Genomic DNA, 18706 nt, shown 5'->3' with positions numbered 1-18706 from the left:
TCACCCCTAACCACTCACCTGCCTGCCTGATAACCCCTAACTGCTTGCCTGCCTTCCTAACCACTCTGCCTGCCTGATCACCCAGAACTGCCTCTGCTACAGCCCTTACAGCCCCCCTATCCTTGTCTGGAAGGATATCCGAAATGATGTCTGGAAGGTCATTTGGCTGTCCAGTCTAATTAGCATATTATGCTTTTATTTTTATAGATAGCCAAGATTTGGAAGTAGCTCAAGTGTTCATCAAGAAATGAGTGGATAAAACAGCTATGGTACATTCAGATAACGGAATACTACTCAGCCATAAAAAGGAAGAAAATGTACCCTTTGTGACAACATGGACAGAAGTGGAGAACATGCTCAGTGAAATAAGCCAGTCAAAGACAAAGACTATAAGATTTCACGCATATATGGAATTTAATGAACTGAACTAACAAGCAAAATAGAGACAGAATCATAGTAGAGAGCACACAGACAGCTCTGATGGGAAGGGGGACTCAAGGGGGGTGGAGAGATTGAGCAAAAAAGTGAAAGAACTCCTTGAACATGGACAACACTGTAGTGACTGTGAGAGTGGAGGAGGGTGGGTGGAGATAGAAGAGGGAACAGGGGGGATAAATGGTGATGGCAAATAAAACAAAATAATTTAAAATAAAATGTCATCATGGAAACCTCTAAAATGCTATTACCTGGAATCAGTTCCATAATGATGTAGATCGGCTGTCTCTGTGTACAAACTCCTATAAGTTTGACAATATTGGGATGATCATATTGCTTAAGAATTCTGGATGAGAAAAGAATAAGAATAATTATTTAAATATGTATGCATTAACCTATGATCATAAGTAATGTACACAAATAGAATATACTTTAATCAATATAACTCATTTTTTAAAACTTCAGTGTGAACCGAAATTGTGATAAATAGGATATATGCAAATTTTGATAAATCTTGGCAAAATATAGGTACAAATCAGTCCATTACCCTTAATTCCATTAAATATTCACTTAAAATTATCATTCACTCTGAATGACTAACAACCATGCTAAGTAGAAATAACTTACTTAGTCCAAAACATTTAGAACTGTCTACCAAATATCTGGACTTAGCCACCACCACAAAAGCATAGCTGAAAAGCATGAGTGAACTCAAAACTGTAAGCTTCTAGGGTAGCATCTTTTTGTTTTGCTCTATGTACACACTTGATTTGAAATACATAAAAATAAGAATCTAATTCATGTTGATAAGCACCATTGCGTAATCCTTTCATTAAATTTTTATAATCAGAACTTTCTCGCTGACCATAATCAATTTCAAAATAGTAAGAACTCAAAAGTTTTGAGAAAGCTGTCAAAGGTTAAACAATAACTGAGTAAGAGAGTTTCAATATCAAGTTAAGCTGAAGCAGAGAATACTTAGTTTGGATAAGGCAAAATTTCAGAGGGTTATAAAATAGCACAGACTACTAGCTCGAGTTAAAAGTAGATTAGATTCCCCCAGAGGCCTGTGTACCCTGGTGATTTCTATTACCAAATTTTACTCCACATTATCCTATTGACATAGTTATAAGCTCACTTATATTTCAAAGATGCAGTTTTCTTGCCTAAGAGAATGAAAAAATAACTTCATTTGGAGAAAGATAAAACAATTTATATAATTATTTTATATTTAGTTGTACATGTACAACTAAAGCAAGATACCTGTAAAAAAATTTATATTGAAAATACAGAATGATTTATAAATGAAAAAGTAAACTTGGAAGAATTATACAAATAAGAGAAATATTCTGACAATAACTGAGTTTGCAACTTCTACAAGGAATTAAAAAGTTTTAAAATGTTTGACTTTAATTCAAAAAGTCATTTCTGAAGCTGGAAATTGCTTAGTAAAGAAATTCCAAAAAAAAGCCAGCCTGAATTCCTATAATATTTAAATAGCTAAATATAGAGCTCTATTATCTATTAAAGCACACTTAAAAGTTTTTACATGTATATAATTTTTATTTTTTTAATATATTTTATTGATTTCACAGAGAGGAAGGGAGAGGAATAGTTAGAAATATTGGTGAGAGAGAAACATTGATCAGCTGCCTCCTGCAAGTCCCCTACTGGGGAATCAAGCCTGCAACCAAGGTACGTGCCCTTGAGCAGAATCAAAACCAGGACTCTTCAGTCCGAAAGCTGACATTCTATCCACTGAGCCAACTCGGTCAGAGCTAAAATTTTTATTTTTAAAATAAGACAAGCTCACTTTAAAAAAGCAAGCTAAACTCTATTTTGCGATAAAACAATCACAAATTAGAAAAACAAAAAAATTAAAGATTTTTGAAAATGTTGGATATAATTTATACTATAAGAATACTTATGAATATCTATAAAATAATAAATGTATGAATTTAAAACCTTTAAATTTATTAGCGTTTTTTTTTCCTGAATTGCCAATACACATGAAATAGGGTTTCAACTTTCTTCTGTAGTTCAACAAATGCATCACACCAGTTTACTCCTTTGCTATCAATACTCATTTTTAGATAAATGGAGAAATGTACATGAAAGTGCTCCCTGCCATGGGACTTAGTTCACTCATTACCATATTCCCTCATTGCCATGTTCTCTGTTCTCCATGACACTTTACAAAAACTTCCAATTTTATACACTAGAACATGATGGAAACACACATACCACCAACTCACACACATCTCTGCCTCCCTCCCTTTAGACCAGGGGTAAGGAACGTTAGGCCCTCGCAATCATTTGGTCCTGCTAAGGCATGAGGGGTAAATTAATTAAATGTTTGATCAATATATCAGGCTAATTTTTAAGTGGATAATTTTGTATGGCCCAAAAATGAGGTTATAAATATCCAAATAGCTATTGGCAGAAAAAAAGTTCCCCACCCCTTCTTCACACCAACTATCTATAGATCCACCTATTTTCCTCCTCTCTCATTCATCAATCCATCTCTCAAAGGTAAGTCTATCCTCACTCTGTCCAAAGCACCTTTCAATTTGTTTTATGCTTCATTGTATAAACTAGATGTTATAATTAACCGAATGGTTTTAACTATCTGCCATAAAGAGGTAGCAAATTGGAACATTAAATTTTAGCTAATAAAGGAAAATGGCAATCATCTTAAAAAAATCAATTAGAAAAGAAACAATATGCAAATTCCGGAACAAATGCCAGACACTAAATTAAAGAACGCATATGAGGTTCTTAGAAAACTAACAGATGGAAAAAAAAAAAAAAAAGAATTAAATGGTAATATCTAAGTAAGGTATGGGAGATGAAATTATATATCTAAATATTTATGTAAATTATGTCTTGAATGTAGAATGTAGTAATATTTTTATTATAAGGAAAATCACAACTCTATGTGTGTGTGTGTGTGTGTGTGTGTGTGTGTGTGTGTGTGTGATGAAAGCAAAAAACACTGCAATTTTTTTCAAAGACTTGCAGAATACTCACTGTTTAGTAGCACCTGGTTCTTATCACTCTGCTTACCTAACTGACCCATAGTCTCACTCAAACAGAAACCTTCTGATTCCACCTTGTATAAGTGCTTACTTTTGGGTGAGGGCTCTGAAAGTATTTATTTCCACTTCAACAAATCATGATTTATGATATCTTCAAACTTACGTTTCAGTGAGTCACTTATATTATATATACACACTTGATATAACTTTAAAGAACTCACTTGGCTTCTTGTAAAAATTTCATTTTCAGTTCCTGAGGAAGATCTTCTTTACATGTTTTAACAGCAACAGCAGTTTTATCCTTTAATATGCCTTTAAATACTTCACCAAAATTTCCCTGAAAATGCAAATACATTCATTGTTTGAGATGTAAGACAGCCACATAAATCTTCACAAAATACAAAAAAAGCATGTAATGATGCATTTTGAGTTACAGCATCAGCATTGTTCAGAGTTTGAAGTGGAAATCAAGATTGGGAATGTTGCTTTTACCGATGCTCTCAACTTTAAGTATGCTACTCAGCACACCAAATATTTGGGGAGAACTGAAAAATGAAAATAGGAAAATTTTTCAATAGAACAAAAGGAGAAACTCAAATGTGACACTGTCAGAAATATCTGAGTTTCATTACATCCAATTTGCTTTACCTGCAATTTATGAAATTTAAAAAATTACCTATTAATGATTAAAGATAAAGCAGAGATTTTGCAAGGTGCCTATTGGTATAGAGCCACACAGCCATATTGTCAGTTGGAAAGGAGTGAGAGTAAGAGACTAAGGCAGAGACAACAGAACTAGGAAGATGGGTTGTCAGCCACTGTTCTAGGTTGTCAGTCTTTAGAAGGTACCAAGGAAGAGGAGGTTCTTATCCAAATGCCCATGTCACTGGTGATGAATACATTTTCTGTCAAAAGTATGAACTCCTAACCTTACTTTATGGCAAAAACGTATTTTGACTTAAGAGGCCTAATTTTCAGTTTGAAGTCATTTTTTTCTTTTATTATAAACACAAAACATTACAGAGAAGACCTATAAGGCTAACAAAACAATTATTTTTTAGTATTCTCTTCAGGTTTTTCTACATGTGCTTATATGCTTTTACAAAGCTATAGTAATAATAATAATAATAATAATAATAATAATAATAATATGCAAGCATTATAAGCTTCAATACTATTCTTGCTGAGCAAGTAGCTGAAGTAGGAATCTACTTTATTGAGTTTTCCGAGTTCTAAGGTCCATGTAACTCTTACTAATAAATATTTAACATTATTAAAAAACAAAATATTTTTGAACATTGTATTACTTGATATTTTACTTAATTTTAAAATTAGTTTACTCACACTTTAATATACTTAAATATTATAAGTTGTTACTGAATCTAATATTCAACTCTTATTTATTTAAAAACAATGATTAATTATAAATTTAGCATAATACACATTTATCATAAGTTAAAAAAAGAAAACTTTGAGCTTTTATATCTTTCCATGTTTTTTGTTCTCAAGATTCTTCTCCCCCACTCCCCATTATCAGATCATTAATATATCATAGATAGAGCTGAGAGAAGATATTAATATACACAATTACTGCTGGGCCTCTACTTATCTGAATGATTCTGAAACACTTATAATTTAACTTGTCTAAAACTTAACATTTTTCTCATTAGACTTTTCTTAACTAATTTACCTTTTTCATTTACTAGGCCCATCATTCATTCTCTCTGCAAGTATTCAGATTCTACCTCTGCCATATTTGTGTCTTCCTCCTTACATCTCAGAAAGGCGACCCTGATTCAAAATCTTAAGTTTTTCACCTACACTGATCTGTCACCCCTTTCAACAATAAAGAATTATATTTAAAAATATGCATGAACACAAATCTCCTTAATGCTGTTCAATAATCATATTATAATTCTGTAGAAAATTCACACTCGCATTCTTCTAAATAATGGCTTTTCCCCTTCTTCTCTCTTAAGTCCCCTACTCTTCCTCCCTTGATCCTTATTCTTAGCTGATAATCTTGCTCGTTAGTACACTGAGAAAACTGAAGCAATCTACCAATAAAGAGAACTTTCAGGCTCTCAGCCCTACATTTACCCATCTATCAGTCTTCCTTGCTGTTATAAAAATGAACTATTGTGTTTTTATTGAAGTCAATTCTCCATTGTAAATTAAATTTACTCTTTTTAAAAAATATATATTTTTATTGACTTTTCACAGAGAGAAAGAGAGAGAGAGAGAGAGAGAGAGAGAGAACTAGAAACATCGGTGAGAGAGAATCATCGATCAGCTGCCTCTTGCACACACACCCTGGGGATGTGCCCGCAACCAAGGCACATGCCCCTGACCGGAATCGAACCTGGGACCTTTCAGTCCGCAGACCGACGCTCTATCCACTGAGTCAAACCGGTTTCAGCTATATTTACTCTTATCTACTAAATGTCATTACTCTACCAATTCTCAAATCATAAATTTGTCACTAGATCATTCCCAACTGCAAGCCAGTATGCCTACAAGGCACTACATGACCTATAACCTTCACCAACTCACTGACATCCTGTCCTATCATAATTCTCCTTGTTTACTCAGTTACAGCCAAATGATCTCCCTTGCTCTTCAAATGAAATTTTCACTGGTTACTGCCTCTGTCTAGAACCCTCTTCAATAGAAGCCCACATGGCTAAATCCCTCATCTCCAAGTTTTAATTTGAAAGTAACAATTTTAATCAGGCTTACCCAAATTTCACTTTTAAAAATGGCAACTTATAGCACACTCCTAAACCCAGTATTTTCCACAGGACTCAGCACCCTTTAACATTATAAAATTTACTATTTACTATGTTTATTGTTTATTAGCCTTCCCCTGCTAGACAGAATAAAAGCTCCAAAAGGGCATTGTTTACTGAGGATTTGAGGATTAAGTAAAATATTTATTGAACACCAATTATACATAAAAAACAGTCTAGAAAGAGTATAGTACTCAAAAAATTAGAATTCTTGTCTCAACCTTATATTACCACTAATATACAGTACATTATAAGTATTTGTACAGAATTGGCAATGAAAATATTAAATAACAAATCATTTTCTATTTACAGTATTAGCTGAAATGAAGCTAAACCATTATCACTGAAGTTGCAGTCTTTTATTAACATGACTAAATATTTTTGAAAGTGACATCATGCTACTGCCTTATCATTGAGAAAAGTAACTATTCTTTGAAATACCCTTAAGAAAATAGAGGTTAAAATTCCTCCTGATATACACTATTATTTCACTATTCATATTCAACAAAACATAAAAGTAATTGAAATATTGTTTTTTTTTCCCAAGTACTAAAAAAAAAAAAAAAATCTGTCCCCTTCAACACATGATATTTCAGTAAGTGATTTAATTTGACTATTTTTAATTATATTTTCATGGAAATTTATTTAATTTCTTTGTAATGATTTTTGGTCCAATTAGTACAACTGAGTTATTGATCTAAAGTAAGAGAAAGAATAAATATTTCCTTAATAATGACAAAGGAAATAAACACATCACCTAATGCTTTTAGCTTGAAATGCTTTAGAAATTACTTACTAAATAAGTAATTGCAGTCAATAATACCTGCTAGCCAGGAGTATTTCATGATTCCATTTTGAAAAGAGATTTTAAAATACTAATAAGAACCCTATGAAGTAGATTAGTTCAACAGGAATTTACTTTCTTAAAATATGTAACAGTTAAAAAATAGGAAACATTTGGTCAAGTCATCATGCTTACATTAAAAAAATGTAATGAATAATCATTTTTCATTTAACATGCTGAGCTTTAAGTCTAATACTGATAACTCAGAAATGCATCAGTGATAATTTTCAAAAAATATCTTGAGTTTACTTTTTTTCACACTGCATTGTGAAACTAAATTAAAAATATTTCATGGAAACACCTCTAATTAAGCCATTGACAAAGAAGATAACTTTACCATTGGTACTCAATTATAAATAAATTTGCAAGTAGTCCATTTGATTATTAAATGTTTGCTATTATTGTTGGATATAATACTTTCAAATGGCCTATGAATTGAAACTTCCAACTAGATTGAAAGAAAGGGACTTCTAACCAATAATAGAGATAGCTACAAAATGAATCTTTATTCTGAAATATGTGTCTTGCTCATACAATATTTAGACAAAATAACATTTCCAATGGTGTTATATACTGTGATTCTAGAGTTTTGAAATCCCTAAGAGCAGAATTTTACATTTTCTGATTACACATGATAGTTTTTAAAAGTAAAAGATCATCTTTAAACCTTTCAAAGGTTTTCACACATCTATTTCAGTGACCATCTCATATGTGCTACTGTGCTCTTCCAGTTAATGTGGAAGGTACCTTGTTGTGTGCTAGAAGCTAAGAAGGGCTGGAGGAAAATAAAGACTCTAGAGAGTTCGCAATTATTATAAAGACTGTCAGTTATTTACCTCACTCGATTACATACCTTGCCCAGTAATTCACCCAATGTGACATCTTCATGACTGAGAACCCATTTCTTATCCTATGGCAAAGAAAAAAAAAAAAAGAAAAAAAGATAGTTTTTTAGCCTTAGATTACATTTCCTATAAGATGCACTTGAGATATTGGGAAACAGACCGAAGGGGATACTTCAGTCAAACCATTAAATCTACAGCACATTAATAAGTTATAACATCAGGAGGCTATAAAACAGATCTAAGATATGTTACTACGCAAGATATGTTAAAAATCTACATTATATAGCAAACTTCCATCAGAAATCTTCAAATGGTGGTGTCCCTGTAACTAGAATATAGCATGCACTTTTCTCTCCCCATAAAGCTTAGACTGTCACTTCAAAAGAGCTATGTCATAAGTACATGAGAGAATTTCATTTGATAATACAAAACTTCCAATTTTCTCTTGATCATAGAGAATTCTTGTGCCCAAACCACATTACTAAGAGTTAATTCTTCCACATATAAACTGGCCATGAGTTATAGCTGTTAATGACATTGCATGTAGTCCCATATCTTGCCTAAGTATTACACTTTCCTGAAGTGTAATAAACAAAACTTGGGTACATAAGACCAGTGATGCAACCCATTATCTAATTACGACTTAGGGAACAGTTTATCATCTTAAAAATCTCATAATAAATCACATAATGCCATAATGTTATAAAGGAATACAGATTTAAAAAAGGGAAATGAAGCAAGGGAAAGAAAAGGGAAGAGAGGAAGAAAAGGAGGGACAGAATAATTGAGTTATGCAGGGAAGAATCAGAGAAGGAAAAGAAAATCCCGGAGTGATATATTTTATTCAGGATTTGTTTTTAATTAAGATTAAAATGTAGTATTCCCCAATTACACATGTTGAAATGTAATTATGATCTATAGAATGAGTTGTAATAAGTAAATAAGCATATTGAAGTAAAAAGCCACCCTGCCTATGGCTTAAAATGTCATAGACAGCCATTTGAAGTATTTTACCATCAGAAACACCATATGACAAACACTCAAACACCACCTTCTGTTAGATCAACTGATTTCAAAACAAAACAATTTACATGTACAGTATTTCAATCTAAATTCAAAATTAAAGCTATAAAGGACCTGAAAGAAAACATAGAGGAATATCTTCACAACTATGTGAGGAGACAAAGATTTTGATAGACACAAAAAGCACTAACTATAAAATAAATAATTGGAATTCATCAAAATTAGAAACACTTGTTCTTTAAAATGCATCACTTTTTTAAAAAATGAAAAGGTAAACTATAATCTGAGAGAACAATGATTTTGTATGTACAACATATAGAGAATTTATGAGGTGACAACAACCCGATTTTAAGAAATAAGGGTGGAGGGGGGTGTAAGAGAGCAACCAAAGGACTTATATGCATGCATATAAACATAACCAAGGACACAGACAATAGGGGGGGGTGAGTGCATGTGCTGGGGGGGTGGGAACGGCCGGGGATAGGTTAATGGGGGAAAAAGGAGACTTATGTAATACTTTCAACAATAAAGATTTTTTTAAAAAAGAAATTGGGGAAAAAAAATTTAAGAAAATAGATAATAAGCATATAAAAATATTTTAACATCATCATTAGTCTTCAGTGACATGCAAATACAAATCACAATTAGATGCTATTCCATACATATTAGAATACTAAAATTAAAAAGATTAAATGATGCCGCAAGTTTGCAAGAATACAGAAAAAGCGAAGTCCTCATACACTGTTAGTATGTGAAATGGTACAAACCATTCTGAAAGACAATATATGACTACTTTATGATTCAGAAATTACACTCCTAGGTATAAACCCAAGAGAAATGAAAATATAAATCCACAAAAAGACATAAAAAATGTTTGAGGCAGATCTATTTATAATAGCCAAAAACTAGAAAAAATTCCAATGTCCAGCAAAACCAGAACTGACAAGTTTTTGTATATTCAGACAATTAATTACTATTCAGCAATGAATAGCAATTTACTAGGAATACAGACAACAGCAGTGCACTTGCAAAACTCTTTTCCAAGGTCACAGAAGTATTTAAATGAGAGCTGAGACAAGAACCTCAATCTTTTGTCTCCTGTTACAGTGCTTAGCTTTTATTGTGCTGAAGAGACCAAAGACCATTGCATTTAAAATAAAACTGAGTACAATAATTTTTCTGAATCTAAATTATATATATATATATATATATATATATATATATATATTGATATATTGATATATATATTGATATATATATTGGTATATATTGATATATTGATATATAAATCATCTCAGGTAACTAAAAAGAAGGATCAAATGATAGAACAACTATAACCTGAATAAATACCATGCAATTTTTACAAATTCTTTAAGATTTCCAGAGTCGCCGAGACCGGTTTGGCTCAATGGATAGAGCATCGGCTTGGGGACTGAAGGGTCCCAGGTTCGATTCCGGTCAAGGGCATGTACCTTGGTTGCGGGCATATCCCCAGTAGGGGGTGTGCAAGAGGCAGCTGATCGATGACTCTCTCTCATCAATGTTTCTAACTCTCTATCTCTCTCCATTCCATTCTGTACAAAATCAATATATTTATTAAAAAAAAAAAAAAAAGATTTCCAGAGTCCTTCAACTGAAATTGGAGCATGCTCAAGGACATGCATTTTTTTCTTAGATATTAATCTATGACGTTACTCTATGATACAGTGAGCACTATGTTTCTAGAAAGCCAATTCATGCCAAACCCTAAAGTTGAAGAATTTCATATATGTAAAGTCTCATTTAGGTCTATAACTGGTATAATATAAAAATAGATTACAAAATGTTTTCATTGAATTACAGAATTGAAAGATCAATGAAGCAACTGTGAGAGTTGAATCATCTTGAGCTAAGAACATATGGGCTTGAGGTAACTCAGACAGGGAGATATGGGAATTCTGCCAAGAGCACACCTTGCATCTTCGTAACACAACTCCTCCCAAACATCTCTATGGCAGGCAATAAGACTGATTACAACTTGCCTACTTCCCAGAACCTCCACCTATTCTCTAAAGACATTGGACATAATAGTCCAAATCCCAATTTAGAAGTCTCTATTGCGAGAATAGGTCATTTACTAACATGGGTTTTAATTACAATTTAAAAATATGGTTGTCACGGCAACGTTTTCCACTCAAGATTTTAGGATAGGTCAAGTTTATTTGTATTCTGTTACAGAAAATCTTGTGGCTTCCATAGTTGGATTAGAAGATACTGGAGCCCCAACAGTGGATAGAATGTCAGCCTGCAGACTCAAGGGTCTCAAGTTTGATTCCAGTCAAAGGCATGTAAAAAAAAAAAAAATGTGGAAAATATAGGACTTTAAAGTTAAAAACAAAACAAAACAAAACAAAAAAAAAACTCAGTAAATGAATTGGTAAAGTGAAGATAACAGAAGAAAGAATTTTTGAACTTGAGGACAAATCAAGATAATTTACCCAAATTAAACAACAAACAGAAACTAGACTGGACAGAAAATTAAACAACCTCAGAGACCTGTGGGATAATAGCAAAAGATCCCAACATTTGTGCCATCATGGTCCCAGAAGAAGAGGCGAAAAGAGGGATGCTGAAAGGCCATTTAAAGACATAATGGCTAAAAACTTCCCAAGTTTGGTATAAGACACAAACATACAAATTCAAGAAACTGAGATAACTTTACGTAGGGTAAACCCAAAAACCCAAGCTAAAACATATAAAAGTTAATCAGAAAATTAAAGCCAAAGAAAAGTCTTGGCAGCAGCCAGAGAGAAGTGACACACCTACAGGAGAACACCAATTAAAGGATTTCTAATCTGAAACTATGGAGTCCAGATGAAAGTGGCACAATATTTTTCAAGTGTTTAAAGAACTGTCAACTGACACTATATGTGGCAAAAATATTTTTTAGGAATGAAGGGAAAATAATGCTATATGAAGGAAATCTAAAAGGATGTGCTCAAAAATAAACCTAAAAATAGTTCTAATATTTTCTCCCTATACCTCAATAAATTGTTTTGTGTATTCCAGATACTCTAAAAGGGTTGACACTGGAATCAGAAGGTTAATTAGGATAGGAAAGCCATAATAAAAGTGGTTTGTGGGACAATGACACCTTGGTTATCTTTCACAGCAACTGTGAGGAAAAGGTTAGCAGACATGTCCATGTCACCCTGTTTATATTCATCTTCAGAGTCATGATGATAAGCCTTAGACAAATAAAAAATTAAGATGCTGGAATGTCCAAAAGTTACTGCGTAATGCTATTCCACATGCCTGATATGAGGAGTCTAGATGAACATGTCAGCATGTTTAAAGTAAACATGAAGAATGAGGCTGTGCACCTGGTACCCGGTTTGGGGGTCATTGCCATGGCTGGTCATGTGAAAGGTTATGTGATCAGCAACCTGTGAGAACTCTGGACTCCAAGACTCAAATATGACTTCCTGAGCAATGACATAGCACAAATGTTTGCAGAATGTAGGTGGAAAGACGTGTCCACACAATTCCTAATAAACAGGGCAAGGAAGCCTGTGCTTGACCTCTCCTTGGCTGCTCCTGCTGTTCTGGCAGGTATCCTATGCTAGAATAAATCTTAGCCTTGAGTATAACTTTAAGTAATGTGATTCCAGCGAATCGGTGAGCTAGTGGGTGATTGTGGGACCAACACTCCAAGGGCCTTGAGGTTCTGAGAGAGGTTACTCAGGCAGCAAGTGGCAGAACCAGTGTCTGAACCCACATCTTCCTGACTCTGAACACTGTGTCCTTTCTAATTATAGTGCCTCCCAAAATAGGATAATTTAAAGTGATGCATATGACTCTTTCAAGTTCAGAGACTGACTGTCATGCAACTGTCAGTTTTAATTAACTGGAAGAAAATGGGTTGTAACACTTTATTTCAAATTTCCAAGTCTAATCCTAAAGATTTTTCACTTCTTACAGGTTATACTTTGTTTTATATGGTTATATTTTTTATACTTTGTTTTCAGCCAATTATTGCTATGTTAATCAATTATAGATTGTGCTTCACTCACAGGATTTACTAGATTATAATCTAATTTAAAGCTTTTGAACAATCCTTTTTGGTGAAAAAAAACAAAAAACTTTCAAGTTGTCATCAAGTAAAATGGTTTATATACCCCTGGCAGAATATAAAATTTACTTATATATATAACCTGAAAATATGACTCATACTTCCATCTCAAGACCATTATTGTCACTAGATAATACATGACAGTTACCTTTTTCCATATTAACTCTACCAATTTTTCTTTTAATTTTAAAGAAATCATCAAAACACAAGGAATCAACATTTAGCCATTATTAGAAATAATGGGAAATAAAGCTTAATTACAGCTTTAAAATATTAAAAGTTAAAACTTAGAATTACTTGAGCCTCACAAAGATAGTGATTTTAAATGAAGTGAACAAAATAGCAAAGCAGCAGCTTCTCCTTTGTTCACCTGCAGAAGATACCAGCCCAGTCTGCTGGGCTGCAGGGATAATCACGCTTCTTGGTGGATTGCCATGGGTGCAGATGGCTGTTACTAACTATGCCAATCAATCCCTGCCAAAGCACTCTGGGATGGCTGCACGTCTTCCTCAAGTTATCCCTCCAAGGGGCTTTACATGGGTACAGGGATATATTTCAAGTTGAATCTCAAGCAGGTTAGTGATTAGAAGTATAATGTAAATATACACTGCACTTTGATTCTGTTCAGTTCTGCAGGGAAAAAGACCATCTACAAGAATACTTCTAACATGCCTGCAAATCTATTAGATTCTCATACGTCTTCCCAATGTTCAAAATTAAAATAGAGTTCTCTAAAGGTGAGATTTTTAAAAATATATATTTTATTGATTTCAGAGAGGAAGGGAGAGGGAGAAAGATAGAAACAAGAGAAAATCATTGATTGGCTGCCTCCTCCACGCCCACTACTGAGGATGGAGTCCACATGTGCCCTTGATTGGAATCGAACCTGCAGGCCAACACTCTATCCACTGAGCCAACTGGCTAAGGCTAAAAATGAGATATTTTAATGCAACATTTTCACTTTAGAATTTTTTTTTCTTTATTACTTCTGCCTTAAACAAATACAGAACAACTCACTAATACAACCTATTTGGTTACAGGAGCCAATGCCATGTAGGTCCAACTTGAGAATTTAGCTTCCAGAAATAATGGAAATATAAGCTTTATCCACATCATGGTCAAATATATGGGAGTGATTATCCAGTGTAATAGCAAAAAAAAAAAAAAAGAAGAAAAAGAAAAAAGACAAAAATTTAAAAGCAGACTTTTAAACATTTCTCACCACAAACATATAACACCTAAAACAGATGAGTTGCTGAACATATTGACAATATGACATTTCAGAGCCTTTATTTTGAAGTCACAAGCCCAGCATATAATTCTAAGTAGGAATAATTAACAAAATGCCACAAAACAGAACATAAAATGATTGTCAGGGACTATAATTTTTCTACTATTCATACTGAGAAATAATTGCTATCTCTACATTTCTTTTCTAAACAAGTTCACAGTCAGTCTGCTTCATTACCTGGCTTAGCTTGCTTAGCACATTTGTTCCATTCAAATCTCAGGAATGCCATAGTTTTAGAGTCCAAGGATTATTCAGAATTTGATCAGCTTTGTCATTAAAATTATTAGAGTAAAAATCTTTGTTGCTAGGTATGCAAAGTAGTCTGCCTGCTGGCATTCATTTGAGAAGTTTTTAGTAATTGAATACTTGTTTTAATACTCTATAAATTTTAAATAATCCCAAAGTGTTGTTTTTTTTCATCAAAAATGGGTATTCTGCAGTAGTATTGCAGACAATCCCAATTATCACCTCAGAAAATATTTCATTACATTTGCAAGTTACAAAAAAAGAAGTTTTTATTTGTGTGATATACTATTATCCTGTTTTTGTATAGAGAATTTTAAATTGTATTTTTAAATTAATGTCTACTCAATTTCCTTACTTAGATAATGAAATTCTGTTTCTATTAGTATACTACTATTAATTGAAATAAAGGCTGCATAACTCTCTGTACATATATTAATATTTTTCAACTCATTTTCATTCATCTTAAAGTTAGAATGTCATTTTTCTTAAATAAAACTGTCAGAGCCATCAGTTACACACCCAAAGGCAGAAGTGCAGCTGGTATACGTAAAAAACTGCAGATACAGACTCTTTCTAGGTTCTGGGAACTGAGTGACTGAAAATAATCAGCTAGAAAAATATTCAGGGTCAATTTGGTCTACCAAATTCCTACCAAAAAACATATTATTCATCCGTAAATTCCATGTCTTAGATTTATCCCTTTTGCTGGTGGGATTCAGTTTAACATACAGAATGTAAAAGGGCAAAGGGGTTTATTAAAATGAGAACAAAGTCTAGACTCTGCTTTTAGGAGTTTATTGACCAATAAGAACAGAAGAAAGGGAGAACAGAAAGTACCTTTAAAGAGCAAAAAAAGATACTTGTAGCTTTTTCCTTTTAGTCTTAGCATCTACCCTTGTTCCTTCCTACCCACACACACTTTGGCCATTAAGAACCCGGGGTCTCTATTGAGTGGGTCTGGCTCCCTTACCCCATGGCTAACTAGAAAGGAGGAGACCTGTCATTGAGTTGAAGGTCTCCTGGGGACTCACTCCACTCTACTGTTTGAGTGGTGGCAGCTTCATGGGGAAGAGGTCTATAAGGAGGAACATTTGTCCTTCCTTCAAGGAGTATCTGGTGGAGTCATTTTGTTGGGCCAGTGACGATATTTCTAGAGCCCGACACTGGCAAGAGGTTGCTGAGTGATACTGCAGACAATTCCATGGACTTGATCAGAACCTTCTTCCATAATTCCTAAGGAAACCAAATAATTGAAGGCACTGCAGAATGAGCCTTCTGTGCTGTGTAGTGGTTAAGAGAGCAGGCTGTGGAATCAAACTACTGGGCTTTAAATATGGCTGTGTGATTTTCATCAACTCAGCCTCTTTGAATCAGCTTCCTTAGTTGCAAAATGAAGAGAAAAACAGTAGCTACTATACAGAGTGGTTCTAAATATAAATGAGATTTTTATAAAACGCTTAGCACAGTGCCTAAGGCACAATAAGTGCTTACTGAATATTAACTATTCTTCCTACTCAAGATCCCTCAAGCCTTAGGGGAGTGGGGAATCCATCATTTCTTATTCCCATCTACCGCAAACACCTTATATTTCCTTTTAAGCAAACCACTATCCTGCTCAGACACTCATTCAAGTATTTACTGAATATCTATTAAGTGACAGGTACAGATTAAAGATCTGTAATTAAGAACCTTGCATTCTTTTGTATGAGACTTAAGAGTGTAGTAGTAAACATTAAAACCCTCCAATGGCATCACATAGTTTTTGGAATAAAATCTTAGTTGTCTGAGACTTAGAGTTTAGTAAACATTAAAACCCTCCAATAGGTCTTGAAATAAAAAAATGCAAACCCTATTCTATAGTATGCTAGGGCTTTCCCCAAGTGGGTCACAGACAGGCCCTGCTACCACCCTGGAGCAACACCCCATCCAATTGGAGCCTACACTGCCAAGACCCCATGGCACAAAGCGTGGCCCACAGCCTAGCCCAGCCTGGAAACAGTGGGTGTGGGAGCCAGGTAATCATGTCAAGTAGCAATGCCAGGCTTCCTCTTCCTAGTGACTAGCCTCCTTGGAATTTCTTCAGCCCAGGAATACGACTTGCTTTATAGCCAGGTGCAAACATTTTACAGTTTAACCAACTGTTTGTGAAGCATTTTCCTGTGTCTCACCTCATTTGATCTTCAGTAGGTAGATTTGATCTGTAGTAGGTAGATAGGAAACTCAGTACAACCCTATTTTCTTTTCATTAGCAAGATGCGAATAGTGATAATAAAATATTTCTTCTAATTAATTTCCTTTCAATGTGTATCAATCTGTGCACCAGGACACTAGTTTAAATATATTTAAGTATATACTAGGAATTTTGTATCACTTCAGATAAATTGTATCTGACTATATATTACTTGTTTTCAAGATTAAAAGAAAGATCTAGGAAGACTCCACAGCAGAGTCTAATATTACAGCCCCTGACATCACTCTTAACCAGGGGTCCTCAAACTTTTTAAAGTGGGGGCCAGATCACGATCCCTCAGAGAGCTGGAGGGCCGGACTATATGAACTACTAATTCCTACTGTAACACCTTGGCTGCGCTCACTGCCCAAAAAACCTGGCGGGCAGGATCAGACTCCCCTGGGGGCTGCATGTGGCCCGTGGGCCGTAGTTTGAAGACCCCTGCAGTCTTAACACATCAAGCACCCTGTCAGACACTGGTGACTGACACTGGTGACTTTCCGTCCAGAAGACAAAACAAGCTGGGTGCTTAATGTGTTAACCAAGTCAAAGAAAACTTAAAAGGCCTATAGTAAGTCAAAATTTAAATTTTACATTGTTCCTGCAAACCTGCTAAAAATCTAAGTTTATTAATAAAAATCATAATAGGATAGCATTGAGTGCAGCAAAAGTAAGTCATTTATCTCCGAATCTAATCATGAGGTAGGTGTGAAATATTTTGGCGTTTGTGATAACAGATGTGTAAAGTAACTATGCTAGAATTTTTCTGCTTACAATGTGAAGCAATACACTTAACATAATTTGAATTTAAGGGGAATAAAGATAAAATGGTTCCTTATTTCCTGGTTATCAGTATACCAAGAACATGATGGTTTTATGATTTGAGAGTAATAAAAACTTCATTTCATTCAGAGTAGTACCAAATCAAACAATCATTTTTAACACATCCTGGTAATAAATCAAGAAAGGAAGAAAATGTCAAAACTTTTGAGGCAATTAATTCACCAGTTATACAAGTACGATAAATAAACAAAAGGAGTTAGTTCATCAGTAAAAAGGGTTTTTTTGTTGGCAAAGTGGCTGAAAGCCAAGATTTCTCAGAGTGCTCACGAAAGTGAGAATGCAATTTTTACTTTGAACTCCTGGTTGCATAAACAAAGTCAAAAAGGAGAGTGAGGAAACAAATTATAAGCAAAAAACTCACAAAGGGATATAACAGTTGGACAAAACATAATTATTCTCACATATCAAATTCTCTACTCAGGAAAGATTTCCAGCAAGCTAAATTTAGTTATGCAAAAGCCCTCCAAAAGTTATAAAGAAGAAAACTATAATCTAAAGAACGTTATAAAACTACTGATTACTTCCTCCCCTGATCTCAATTAATAATTTGATGGACTATCTCTCTTTTTATTATGTAAGAGTAAAAGAATGTTGGCCTATGAATATTTTAAGTTGATCTATGGAATATTTATATATAGAAATTTTTGTCTTATTTCTACATTGTGGTAGAGAACAAATGAACTAAATTTATGCTATATTAAATATGGCCATCAATTAATATTACTGATTTTTTAAAGCACAATTTCAAAGCAAGCTTATTCCACAAATACTGATCTTGGCTCAAAGCAAGTTTGGAAATCCATTTTAAAAAATGGTTTGAGAAATTAATTTCCAGTGTCAGCCCACATAAGTAAATTTGTTTTTCATAAAGTGAATTATTTATAATGAAATCTGGTAGATGTGTTAAGTGGTCAAAATAGGTAAAAAATTATTTGACTGCACAGAAATAATACCCATTTTATGTTACTTGAAAAGTTACTTTTAGCCAATTTCAAAAAAAATAAATTTTTA

General features: G+C 33.8%; 1 protein-coding gene across 10 annotated transcripts in view; it reads right to left on the bottom strand.

The window, feature by feature from the left end:
• Window positions 1-18706, bottom strand: part of FER (FER tyrosine kinase) — a 241552-nt gene that overhangs the window by 75631 nt on the left and 147215 nt on the right. For all 10 annotated transcript variants that reach the window (XM_084881045.1, XM_084881048.1, XM_084881047.1 and 7 more), the window contains 3 exons: window positions 7960-8016; window positions 3695-3810; window positions 687-781 (listed from right to left, as the gene is read on the bottom strand). In XM_084881045.1, the coding sequence (XP_084737171.1) occupies window positions 687-781; window positions 3695-3810; window positions 7960-8016 (268 nt within the window). The remainder of the gene's footprint in view (window positions 1-686; window positions 782-3694; window positions 3811-7959; window positions 8017-18706) is intronic.

The sequence above is a fragment of the Pipistrellus hanaki genome, assembly GCF_964339955.1.
Source record: "Pipistrellus hanaki genome assembly, chromosome: 4".
Classification (NCBI taxonomy): domain Eukaryota; kingdom Metazoa; phylum Chordata; class Mammalia; order Chiroptera; family Vespertilionidae; genus Pipistrellus; species Pipistrellus hanaki.
This window is presented reverse-complemented; position numbering and strand designations above follow the sequence as displayed.